At 44.9% G+C, this 13,909-nt stretch overlaps 1 protein-coding gene across 3 annotated transcripts in view; it reads right to left on the reverse strand.

Annotated features, from left to right (window-relative positions):
- The window catches only part of DENND11 (DENN domain containing 11), a 41,498-nt gene extending 34,942 nt beyond the window's left edge, over positions 1-6,556 (reverse strand). For 2 of the 3 annotated variants that reach the window (XM_058531617.1, XM_058531609.1), the window contains exon 1: positions 6,289-6,556. In XM_058531617.1, the coding sequence (XP_058387600.1) occupies positions 6,289-6,556 (268 nt within the window). Of the gene's footprint in view, positions 1-5,694; positions 6,103-6,288 lie in introns of those variants that run through there. The other variant, XM_058531627.1, reaches the window with a different exon arrangement.
- Positions 6,557-13,909: the final 7,353 nt, after the last annotated feature.

Consider the following 13,909-nt stretch of genomic DNA (forward strand, 5'->3'; position numbering starts at 1 on the left):
GCAAAAACAACAATCCTTGGTGATAAGACATTTAATGCCAGAAAAATCTCACACCGAACGCTACCCACCCCAGGCTCAGTCTTCATACTCTAAGCCCTTTGGTTTTCCAAATATGCTCCCCACACTTTAGGAACTCAGCCAGGAAGCTGGGGCCTGGAAGGAGTCAACAGAAGGGCCCAGCCCAGGGGTAGTCAATCAAAGGAAGAGGAGTCCACGTTGACCAGCGCCTTATTTTCCGTTTCCCTCCTTCCATCTCCACATCCTCCCTCTTCTTGGGCCACGCCTTGGGCCTATCACAGGTACCTACAGGCCCTGCCTAGCCTCCAGCTGCAAAGACAACTTAGGAGGAGGGCCCACAGGACCACACGAGGAACAAGTGTGGCAGCCTGCATCGTGTACCTTCAGCCAGTCATTCAATAAATATTGGTGGAAAGGAACCTGGCAGCACCGTGTCGGGTGCTGGGCTCACGCAAAGGCAAATATGTGCTTGTTCAAAGGAACCCAGACCCACGGCCGGTTGGGTTGGAGGCTCAGTACTCATTGGAAGCCAGAGGGCAGTGCTGAGATGTAGAGATGGTCTGAACCTTGCTGCTCCTCTGTTCTGAAGGCCAGCCTAGCAGCTGTGTGTGTGAGGGGCCCCCAGAGCTGATGTTTTATAAGCTTCTATACTAAGTGAGATATACTCTGTCCTATCTACATAGGGGGCTGCCTCAGTCTCCTATTTCTGTTCAAATGTGAATACCCCCAGGCATATATGGATTTCATCAACCACCATTTCTCTAGGCAGAATAGACACTAGCTGCCTCTGCTACTGCCTGTTAGGAAGTTCATCTCAAAATATTTAAAGTAGAGAAAACAATAATCTTGAACCCAAACAATCTCTTTCTAATGGGAAATATACACATGACCTTCCTTCCTCCTCCTCCCTCCTTGTTGGGTGGTTCTCAAGAACTTCCTCTCGAGGTCCTCATTTTCTAAGCAGTGGCTGCCGCAGCTTAAGGTCCTCTTACCGCTCCTCTGAACTCCTGAGTGGAGTACGGCACCAGTTTTCCCCTCTCCAACATATGCCTTGATTTTTACTCTTTCCATCAGCTTCTTCCCAGCAGAATATGCAAACGCCCTAATTCCATTCGGGAAGAAAAAAGGAATCTCGTCTCAGGAATAAAGGGCAGGAACCCAGGAGTCCTCACGGTCCCAACACCACATTCCCTCTACAGAAGCACCTCCGTGGGAGGCCACCAAACCCCAGGGATGGAAGAAACCTTAGAAGATTATCTGGTTCACACTCCAACACCAGAAAAGTAAACAGCCCATATCACTTCACTTTTGGTCTTAAGTAGTTTTAAATAGTCTTAAAACCACCTAGGATGAGAGTATATCCAAAGGAAAGGAAGAAAGAGTCAGTATAAAGAAACCTGAGGCAGGAAGAAATTAATCCTGGTGATTTCAAGTCAGCCATATGCCGAACCATGGCTGAATTCCAACGCATTAATTTTACATGGGAAAAAACTTCCATTTCTCAGGCCCCATATCGTTTTACCCTGGGCGGTGGGGTGGGGAGGGAGTGCAGGCACAGGAGGCAGGCAGCCCCAGTCTCGCCTCTGGGCTCTGCCCCTCCCTGCTCTGTGACTTAGGATGACTTAAGGGCTGTGTGTGTATGTTTTTCTCATCATTACAGCCAAGACTGGGGAAAGGACCACAGGCAAAGTCCTTGAACCCCAAACATAGTTCCTGGCACAGAGTGGGCACTCAGGAACTGGTGGCGGTTAGGATTTCCACTCCTACTTCACTCCCCATAGACTTTCAAGAGAAGAAACAGAATCCACGGCAGATGGCCACAAACTGACTTCTCCCTGAAAACTGCAAGCAGGTGAATCACCAAACAGCCTGGGAAAGATTTTGCCAATGTGGGTTTAATGAAATTAACCACAACTGTCATCCACTGACCTCTGATGGAAACTACAGAGAAAGGACATGGTAGTTAATCATCCTAAGAGACTTTCTTGCGTCGGCTAGCAGAACGGGCCTTCTCTTTGCCTCTCTTTGAGCTGGCCATTTTTAGGACTGCTCTTTGCATCTCAAAATTAAGCTCTAAATTTTCCATTCTCATTCTACGTTGTCACTTTGCCACTCATGGCTGGAGCCATTTATTATTTGCACGAGTCAGATGACCCGGGCAGCACTCCAAGTTATGCCTCAGACACCACACCTAGCCCTAATCTCACTGTGCCGCCATCATCTCCATTGTTTAAAAGAAAATGCTTGTAGTTCCTTGACTATATGGAGAGTGTATGGAGATCAAAATTAGCGTGTGTTAGTGATTTTAAATACACTCATTTGACATAAACATAGGCGCATTTAGATGCACTAAATAGGTGTTTAGATGTAATTTGGGCCCTGGCAAGAGGTCGAAGGAGAACAGGTAGTAATTCATCCCTAATCAGGAAGAACAAAAGGAGAGACATCTTAAAAACCTCAGCAGGTTCTCCTCCCCTCAACCATCTCCTTCCTCTTTTAAGCCAGCCTAATACAGATACACACAGCATAGGAATTTCCCCCAGACACCCACAAAATAACTGAGGAAAATGTAGCAGTTTAAAGTGAATCTCCTATAAAGAAACAGTCCAATGAGGCAGATTCCCAGGCGTCATTCATTGTAGGTCCAAAGCTTTATGTGCCTCAGGCCCACACGCCAAGTCCTCAGTCACGTGGTGAGACCGATGTGTCACCTTCATAGACAGGGGAGGAATGAGCGGGCTGATTTCCAAGTGTGACAATACCTTTTCCCTTAATTAAGCAGAGAAAAGTAAAGAAATTCTACTAAAACCCACAGAACAAAATAAAAATTAAAAACAAAGAGTCTAAATAACGGGTTGAACACAATGAAAAAGCAATATTCTGGCTGCCAACCTCTCTCACCCGGCTCGCGTAGTCAGCATCTGGGCCTGGTTTCAATAGCAGCTTTGTAGCCCAGATGGCCAGCACCACCATCCCAAGGACTCCCTGCTCCAGATAAAGACTGAGTGTGTGAGCAAGAGAGTGTGTGAGTGTGTGTGTAAGTCTCTACCTCACTTGAACCTGAAGCCCTTGGTCCTCATGTCATTTGTAGATCCAATAACCATAATTTTCAAACCATGAGTCCAATGAAAATAACATTCTTTATGCCTCTATCCTTTTCTGATTCTTCCTACAGATACCCAACCCACAACTTGTATCCAAAGGTATACAAGAAGAATTACTCTCTTATTCCCATACACCAGTCTGAGAATCACTGAGCACATTCCTCCTAAATGTGCACATATACGACCCACACAGACACTCTCTAACTAGGATCCACTCCTCCCCATATTCCCTCTCACATCCACTTTCACCACAGAGACCATTCATACCCTATAGGTGGACCAGAGCTGTGGTTTCTCTCCTTCTCCATCCTCTCCATTGCACACATGCACGCACACTCTGATTTGGATACATGCCAACAGTTATCTACTCTAGGTGGGAAGATGAATGACATATCCGTGGCCTGGGCAGTTAATGACTGGGGAGGTTTGGGGAGAAGTAAGGAGCTCCTAGGGAAGAAAATGGAGGACAGAGACGGGAGAGACATGGGGGACTGGATAGGCAGGCAAGCAAGAAAGAGAAAGTCTAGACAGTTTCTCCCACATAGTAATAAACTTCTGTGATATGCTTTGATTTTGATAAAAAAGGCAGTTTTCCTTTTAGTACTTTTGGAAACATAAGCTAAGGAAGGGCAAAAGTCTTGGTGGACCAAGGTTAAACAGTAACATACAGCAGATCTGCCTCACTGGTAGAGTGAGGAAGATACTGAACTAAAACCAGGAGACATTAGTCTGGCCAGTGCTGTCTCCAGCCCACCCGGCAACCAAGGGCCCGCATCTCACCTCTCCAGACCATGATTTCCTCAATCTCACACAAGGGACACACCAGGAGCTCTCTGAGGCCCTTGGCCTAGTGCTAACTTTTGAGGCCCTGGAAACCTCAGTAGCATTCATTCATCCATGCATCTTCTACTTTTAGGAGATGTGCCATATAATTTTTACTTTATATAGGTACTATTAGAATATTTTTACAGGATACAAAGTGCCATTTTGGACTGGGATAGATGACAAAAGAGAAATAAACAAGTTTATAGGCAGGAAACAACAGCTTTCCAAAAAACACAAACAAAAACAAAACCATCAACCAAAGTTAAAAACACATTCTCTCTCTCTCCCTCTCCTTTCCTTCCCCTCCACTCCCTGGAGACAGTAATGATGAAAAGTTAGGGGGCAGAGGTTCACGCAGTGTAGTATACTAGAAAGACTCAGAGTCAAGTATTTATCGGCTGGTTAATATTTCCAAATGACTCAGTCATCCCTGGTCTGTCTGCTGTTGTATAAACTGGGTATAAACAATCAACAAATTATAGAGTAGTGATTAGAATTAAATGAAACACCATGTTAGTAAAATACCTGCACACAGTAAGTGTCCAAGTATCAGTTACAATTCCTTCTTTCCACATTCACCTTAATCTGAAAACCATTACACACACACCCACTCCATATACACAAACCCACAAAACCCTGCTCACCAGCTGTGATGGACAAGACATGGCGAGGGTCCCCTCTCTGTGGAGCTTGCAATTTTGTCAATTCCATCTGTGGTTAGTGTAAGATTCTCTTTTCTCCTTCCCTTCCCTAGACTCAACTGCTAAATCAGACCCTGTTAATGTTCCATTTCTTCTAGTTACTGTTCAACACTTCCTAGAATCAATCTTATCTATTTACTTGTAGGTGAAGGGATAGGGCATTAAGGAATATTATTAGCTACAAAGTATCTGTTTTTTTCTAGCAATAAGGGTTACTTTGGTCAAAAAAGAATAGTTTTTCAAACCACTGGTATGTGGGAGTCCCAACCATAGGTGAGTCAACCAGAATGTGTGATGAGCCTAAAATTTCTTTAAAAATAGAATAGAAAATACCAGTATGCATTATAAGTAGAAGGAGTTAGTCCTACTTCATGAAACTTCTGTTTCAGTTACATATGTATGTATGTGAGTATATTGGTTGGGATGTAAAATTAACTTCATATGGTGAGTCAGTCAAAAAAGTCTGAAAGCCATTGGGATGGGGCCAAGGAATAGACAAGAGTCAGAGGGGCCTAGTGTCCTCCCCACAAACGGTGGATTTTTCTTCCTGAGCCTTGCTGGTTTATAATCCCTGACTGAAATTAAGTTACCCAGCCTGGGACTGCATCTTCTGCCACAGGTGAATCCCCACCTCAGGATCCTAACCCTTCTTCCTCCCACGCCATCAAGTTCTTCCGAATGGGTTCTACCGTCATCCTTGGAAGGCCAGGAAGGGGCCTCCAGAAAGCAGCAGAATATTCTCCTTCACTAATAGGCACTCCACATTCCAGCAACCCCACTGGAGTTACGCACAGAAAGACACACCTGGGTTTTCTTAAGCCCCAGAACCATGACTATAGCTCTCCCTCCTCCAATACTGAGAGCAGAGCAGCTCTCCACGCCCTCCCAGACCACCTGAGGCCTTCTGAGCGCGGGTATTTATCCCTTGGCTTTTGAACCCCCCATGAAGTCTCTCACCACTAAAACGCACACTTCCTTACTGAGTGGTTAGGTACAGATTATATGAGATAACCTTTAATTCTCCACACATACCAGACAGAGCCTACCTGAGAAGCCTTCTCCTTTAATCCGTCTCCAGCTTAATCCCTCAGTCTCATCCCTTAATGCTCCCCGCATTAATTCCTCAAAATAATGCTGTCAGAGAAAGTGAACTTGGCCGCTTGGAAAGTTTACGGTGCAGGGAGAGATGGGGAGCGAGGGCGGGGGAGCAGAGAACCTAGAAGCCTAGGACAGTCTGTTTCAGAAGGAGTTCACTTGGGGGGCGTTCCTCCTCTTAAGGGAAAAAACCTTTTAGCCAAGCAGGAAAACAAAACAAAAGGCGACGTGCCTGTGGCTACACACAGGATCCTCCATCGCTGGAGAAGCGCAAACACGACTGTGGGGATGCGGGCGCGGAACGCGGATCTGCTGAGAAGCAGCGGGACGGAAAGGAGAGGGGGGTCGCAGGGCGCAGGGAACAAAGCCGCGGGTCCCGCGCCCAGACCTGGCGGGCGCACTCTGCCGTCTCCCAGGGAGCCGGCCGGCGGGGCGGGGTGCAGGTGTGTGGGTGCGGGTGCGCGCGCAGCGAGCCCCTCCCCCGCCACCCCCAAAGCCCAGTAGGGCGACCCTCTCCCCGCCCCGGGTCCCCGAGCGGCTCTCACCCGAGCGGGGATCGAAGGTGACCACGAACACGGCCACCACTTGGTCCTCCTCCACGTCGCCCAGCTCTAGGCGCCCGGGCTGCAGCAGCACCTCGGAGGGACCCAGCTCCTCGCGCTCCCGCCCCCTCAGCGGCTCCGCGGCCGGCCGGCCGCCCCCGCCGCTGCCCCAGCCCCGGCCTCCAGCCTGCAGCTCCGGGGCCCGCGGCGGGGAGACGGCGGGGGCCTCGGCCCAGCGCAGCAGCGGCGCCGCGTCTCCCCGCTCCGCCATGGCGAAGCGAGGAGGAGCCGCGGGCGGCGAGGGGCGGGCGCAGAGGCGGGCTGCGGGAAGTCCCCTCGCCCGGCCGCCCGCCCGGCTCCGCGCTCGCGCCGCGCCTCCGCACCTGCCCCGGGCCGCCCCGCCCCGCCCCGCTGCCCGCCCCCCGGAGCCGACTTGCCGAGCGAGCCCGAGAAGGCGTCCTCCCAACAGGCTTCGCTGAACTGCGTGCCTGATTTGGGATTTCATGGATGCATATGTGTGGTCGCTATAGAAAATGTGTGGTGGCATGACACGCATCCACCTGGACCTAACTGTGCCCGGGTTGAGGTGCCTTCTCACCTAGGGTTCCGTGGGATAACTGTACGACCGTGAATTTTTATACGCCACCGTTATTTTTGAAAGTCCCCTGGTCATATGGGCCATGACAGAAATGTATTACATAATGCTGGGTGTGTGGCCAGTGCTACCGCTGAGCTGGGAAGTGAAGCAGAAGAGGGGAGCCCTGGCTGCAGGGCCTTGCTTGGGCTTGGGGTGTGGCCTGGTCTCCTGAAGCTGTGAACTTTGGTGTCTGGCCTGGCGTAGTTGTGTGTGTATAAACCAGTCTCTTGTGCCCTTGAATGAGCTGGATAGTGCCCTGGCCCTGGCCTTCCTGGGGTTCCCTATCCATTTCAGTGACTAAGTCTCCACAGATGACGGATTGTCGCTTACTCGCCCTTGCGGGGAGGCGGTTGAACTAAATATATAAATGATGAAAGCAGTCCCTATTCTTTAGGGTAAAATGCTGCATACATAGATTCTTGATTGTTATATCATAGATTTTTGCCTGGAAGCAGCAGCCTTGGGCAGTCGTTGATTATCTCCTTGGGAAGAGAGATTAAATCATATTATGATTGCATGTCTGGCACATGGGATACGAATCTTCATAAATGCCCCCTGGGTAATACCTAGTGCATAAATCCACTGGGTTCTTCTGGGAACAGGCAAACTGCCTGGACTTCCTGAACCTTGGATGAATTGGGTATCTGAACAGGTCTTTCTCCTCATCTCATTCCTTCTCATTCTTTTCATGGCCGTTCCCATTTCTGATTCCCACTTCCTCTGATTACTTAGCCACTAGATTTACCCTAAGGGTTGAGGCATTCAAAGTGTTATGTTAAAATATAAAATGGGAGTTTGCAGAAAATCTTTAATCTATTTCCAAAGCTTTAGGTCTGACTTTTTCTCCCCTGAGGGACTGACTTCCTTTTGTGTGGACTCCACCGCCCCCCCACCCCCGCACCCCCTATTTTAATACCCTCAAGCTGTATTTACACGCCAGGAAATAAACTCACCATCTCCATCCCAATCAAAATCAATTTGCTATATAAACAGAAGACTGAAATGTCAGAACCCTAAACCTAGAGCCTTTTCCAGTCTTCATTATGTGTGTGTGCTAGCTCACCAGCCTCCATGTCTTTCTTCAGATTCCTAGTGCTTTGCATAACAGATGCTCAACAAGTATTTTTCAACTAAGCAAATTAAAGTAGAGAGTTATACTTACGTACAACTGGCCCCTCCTGCCAGGCTTAACCTAGTATCTTGTACAGAGGAGGTGCTCACAAATGTTAATGATGGTGATGAAACCCCTCTTAACACACATTCACAGTCTGAAAGAGGCTCTATACCTGACCATCAGATTTATCTTTTCTGTCTACTGAATTTCCCAAGATGGTAGGAAGGGAACTAATTGAAGTTAGCTGTTAGAATAGCTCTGATGGGAAATGAGTGTGAAGAGCAAGAAGGAATGAAGAGGCAATCGCAGAGCCCCTAGGATAATGCTGTATTTTTAAATGAGTTCCCCTAGAACCCCATATGTCTAAATTTTAAAATAAAATTATTTGACTTTCCCAAATACTAAATATCTACATTATAAAATGTACATTATATAAAATATATCTATAAGGGGCTGTCCCGGTGGCATAGCAGTTAAGTTCTCGCATTCTGGTTCCACGGCCCAGGGTTTGCTGGTTTGAATCCTGGGGGTGGACCTACTCACCGCTCCTCAAGCCATGCTGAGGCAGCGTCCCACATAGCAGAACTAGAAGGACCTACTACTAGGATATACAACTGTGTACTGGGGCTTTGGGGAGAAAAAGGAAAGAGGAAGATGGGCAACAGATGTTAGCACAGGGCCAATCTTCCTCAAAAAAAGTATATCTGCATTATTTATGTAAAAATATAATGTATATAAAATGCATTATATAAAAGTATTTTTGATCTATAATCTCACCACTGTTAAGATTTTGCTTATCTTATTTCATCAACTCTAGGATGCAAAATTCTTCACTTGTTAACATTGCTATGGCGACTCATACTCACTGCTGGCCGCACTGAGGTTGAGTTCTCACAGAAGAGACTTGTGTTTGCCTTTGTCAGCCATCTGGAGGCACCACCAACTGGAGACTGCTGTGAGTTAAATTCTCCGCTTGAGGTTCTTTGGACCATGCTGGTAGTGCGAATTGAAATGGGAACACCGGCTTATAGTTCGAATTCTTAGGCAAGTTTTTTCCTCCGTCCACCCGGTGACAAAGTCGAGACAAGGAAGTTTCCCTGCCTGGCCCTCTCTGTGTGGGAGGTTTATTTGCCAGTTGTATATGGGGTATCATATTAGACTCCCCATCTTGGGCATTTTTTATTCTTAGTGGCATGTAAAAATAATAGTATATCTTAAAATAGATGATAGGTTTAGATGTTTTTCTTTCCTATGTTTGTATGTTGATCATACTATATATCAATTCTGTATTCTTTTTTCCTTAACATCAGGCTATGAACATTTTGCCATCCCATTAGAAACTTTTTACATGCATGATTTTAATGGTTTCCACTGTATGTATGTTTGAAAATTTACTTAAGCATTCTCTCTCATTGTTGGACAATCAAGCCTGTCCCTTCTTTGTTGGGCCTGAAGTGTTGGCCAATTTCACTCTGAGCTAACACTAGGTACCTATTACATGCCAAGCCCCGTGCAGTGCACTGGGACACCTGTGAAGAAGCAGAGATCGCTCCTCATCAGGCTTACAGACTAGCAGGGAATGCAGCCATCAGGCAAAGTATGAAATATAGAAGGAGGGGTGACAGGCAGGGCAAGTACCATCAGCCATTCAGGTTGCTGACTCATGACAGACAGCCAGAGGTGGCAATACTGGGTTAAAATGTATTCATGTTTTTCAGGTTCTTGATTGCCAAATTGTTGATTCACAAGTGTTTAAGGGCATCAGTTTCATTTCACTCTTGTCCCAATTATGTATTGCCATTTAAAATCTTTTTTGCCAATTTGTCAGATGAAAATGTCATTTTGTTTTAAGTTGTTTTGTGCCTGAGTCTAATCATGATTTCAAAATATATGTTGGTGCTTTGTGGTTCCTCTTCAGTGCACTGTCTGTTCATGATGCCTCTTGCTCACTGATCCTCTGGGGTCTTCGTGCTCTTGTTATCAATTTGCATGAGTTCTTTATGCAATAAGAATATTAATCTTTCGTCTGGCATGCTTTTTGTTAATATCATTTACAATTTATTGTCTGGTTTCAATGCTGCTTAATTGCTTTATGAAATATAGAAGTTCTAAATTTTACCTAGTCAAACTTTCTGTGATTTCTTATGTTGCTTTGACATTTAGAAAGTTGGTTCCCACCCAGAAATTTGATCAACATTCACTTTTATTTTCCTCTAGTTATTTATAGATTGACTTTCTGCATTTGATCTCTTAATCTATTCAATGTTTATATTGATATGTGATATGAAGGGACTCAAATTTTTTGTGTTGAATAGTTAACCAGTACCTGCCATACTGCTTATTGAATAGTTCTTCCACTTCCTTTGATTTATAATTCCCCTTTAGAGTACAATATTACTGATATTTACTAATCTATTATTCTTTGCCACTGACCGATCTATTCTTACACTAGTACCACAATAATTATATATACATAATTTATTTATTTCTAGGAGAGACAGTCTTTTCTCCTTACTCTTCTTGTTTTTAAAAAAATCTTTAGCTATTTCTCACAATTATTTTTCCATGTGAAATTTAAAATCATTTTATCTAGTTTCAAAGAAAAGTGAGATTTTTTCATTCAGACTGCACAAGAATTACATATTTACTGAAGACGAATCAACATTTTTATATCACTAAGCCATTTTATTCTCTCTGCTAGGTAGGAATAGGTGACCCTGCTTCCGCGATCCATCTGCATAATTAGTTGACCAGGGCAAATCCTAGTGGTCCAGACAGGAGTGCAGACTCTGGGACAAGCTGAGGTGTAACAGGGTGAAATTCAGTCTGTGAGTGGAGGAGATGAAGAAAAGAATCTTCCTAATGGTCTAAGGAGTATCTGCACCCTTCTCTGTCCCATGAACTTAAGTCCCACAGTCAGATACTGAGAGGACCCAAGGCCCAGAGATATCCTGGGGTATCTGATCTGTTCCAGACTTCCAACTTCCTAACGTTTATCTTATACATTCAACCACACTGGCTATAACATCAGCCCCATTTGCACTAGTATTTCCCTTCACTCCTCTCAAATCATCTGTGCTGCAGGCACTTGTTGGTGTGACTCAAGTTGAAAGCACAGTAAATCACATACCACAGAAATGGTGTAGGGATTAATAAAATGGGATGTATATTCAAAATTACTAAGTTATTTAAAGTCAACACATCCCTCCCTTTTGGGCCTCTGAAATTTGCACTACAATTGAAAATTAAAAATTTGAAACCTCATAAAAGGCATGCCTTCTGCAGGGTCCATCATGAGGACAGACAGAAAGCATAGCAGCATATGCATGCTGCTAGCTTCACAGCACCTGCTGTGTGACAAGCCCTGTTCCAGGTAATGGAAATAGAGCATCAAACAAGACTTAAGTCCCTGTCCTCATGGAATTTAGATTCTATTGGGGGGTGGGATAAGGGAGATAGACAATTTTAAAAATGAGACATTAAATATATAATATATGATGTAGTGATAAGTGTGAAAAAACATGAAACAGGGTAAGGGACCAGAAAATGAGTGATGGTACTATCTGAAGTTGTTGGGGAAGATCTCTCTGATGAAGGACCTTTGAGCAGACACCTGGAGGTGATAGGGTCAGTGAGAAATATGAGGCAGGATTTTGGCATCTGGAGGAACAGTGAAGAGACTAGAGCAGAATGTGTGAGGGGGAATCAGGAGTCAGGTTGTGGGTGAAATGGGAGGCCCTGGAGGATCCTTTAAAAGGATCCCTTTGGCCACTGGGTGGAGGATAAGCTGCAGTGAGGCCTGCGTGAAGGCAGGGGATGCCCTTAGGTGGCGGCTCTTGCCTCCAGGTGGGAGGCAATAACAGAACTGAAAGGATTTCTCATAGATTGGATGCAGGGTTGCAGAGAAAGAGAGTAGACAATGATTACTCACAGATTTTTGGCATGTTTTCATTTACCAAGAAATGAAAAAATTGCAGGAAGAGTGCGTTTGATAGGAAAGATCAGGAGTTTGGTTTCGTACATGTTAAGACTGAGATGCCTATTAGACATCCAAAGGGAGATTTGACTGGGCTGCTGCAAATCTGAAGTTCAAGAGACGGGTCTGTGATGCAGATATAAATTCAGAGGTCACTAGCTTACAGACAGCGTTTAAAGCTATGGGCTGGACAATATTCCGAGGAAGTGAGTGTACACAGAGAAAAGTCTGGGGGACTGAGCCCAGGGACCTCCAGAGGTTAGAGGTCAGGAGATGAAGAGGAGTGAGCAAAGTGATTCAAGTACTTTATGGACCGTTTAAAAAATATATATGTATATATTCATTTACTTGATTTTTAGACATTATTTTAAACGTTTTAATAAGTAAATATCCATGGCAACGATTAAATAATCAAATTGCATGCAGGATGTATAATGAGCAGCAATTTCTTCTCCTCCAACCCCCAGCCCCACTCTCTCTCCTTAGAGACAACCACTTTTGACAGTTTCTGTCTTTAGAATTTCTGGTGGTTACTTTCAGTGGAAGAGCTTTAATTCTTCTTTATCATACTTCAAAAAATCATTAAAAGTTTGCTTTGTTTTGTTTTATGAAGGTAAAATTTCAATGTGGGGATCTTGTAATTGGATCAGAAGTATGAAGAAGTGGCTGATGTTTGACCAAATTACTAGTGACTTCCAGAGCCCACCCCTTGGAACAGACAGAGATGTCAAGATTGAGGCACAACAGACCCAGCTCTTAGAATGAGTCTTTTCCATCCCTACTAGTTTCTTCCCATTAAAGCAGTGTGTGTGTGTGAGAGAGAGAAACAGAAGAAATCTCATCTCTGAGGCTGCAGGGCTGGCCTTGGACTAGGTCACACAGACAACCTATCACCTGCTCTAATTTTAGAGAATCAGGGAATGGCCAAATCCCATATAAATTCTCCCAACCATGGCTAATAGAGAAAAGACCAGACTAATGAGTCTATACCATAGTTTTAAAAAATCTGCTCCTTAAAGTATGGGCAGTACATCAGCAATCTCTAAATTATTGGATGTCCCGTTAGAACTCTGTTCCTGTTCTAAGAAGAATACTGTGTCTTGTGAGTGCACAAGTGTGTCTCTGTTATAGCAGCTATTTTGATGAATATCCTGTAGTTCTAGCAAATGGGAAACTTTGGCAAGAGAAGCATTTATTATAATATGATTTATTCAGTACATAGATTTATAATAGATTTCAAATTAATAGATTAAGGATTTTTACTAACTACACTGAAGTATTCATGGCTGAAAGGACATGTTATTAGTGATTTACTTTAAAATACCCCAGCACCCACCCCAACAAAGTTGCACATACAAGATTGTAAAACTGCCCATAATTTTTGAAGCTAGGTATTGGTATACTGGGACTCATTATACTATATTTTTTCTACTTTTGGTATGTTTGAACATTTCCACAAGAAAAAGCAAAACAAGAAGAAGAAGAGCGTTAATGATAGACCCCCAAGGCTTTAAAGTGACCTCCAGGCTTTACCTTACGTGGCCCACAGTCTTTCCCTGGAATTCTGTTTTGCGGGCAGTGCTGCTCAGTAGATACAGATGTACAAGTACTTTGAAAGGAGCAACATGGTGGCCAAATATAAAGTAGTGTTAATGATTTATATAGTTATCACTAGATTCACTGCAACTGACAGGTGTCTGCTTCTATGCACTCCCTCTCGGCAAGGGGAGGAGATCAAGAGACAGTCCCCTTTAAGGCTCCTGGCTTGGCTGACTGCCCTTGTCACAGGAAGAGCACTGTTAGGAGTCAGGAGCACCTGAGACCCCTGCTGCAATGGTCCACGCCCAGGGCAGCTGCACCAATCCGCACCTGCTCACTGTCACCGCTGCTGATGGAT

The sequence above is a fragment of the Diceros bicornis genome, chromosome 3 (assembly GCF_020826845.1).
Source record: "Diceros bicornis minor isolate mBicDic1 chromosome 3, mDicBic1.mat.cur, whole genome shotgun sequence".
NCBI classification, from domain to species: Eukaryota; Metazoa; Chordata; class Mammalia; order Perissodactyla; family Rhinocerotidae; genus Diceros; species Diceros bicornis.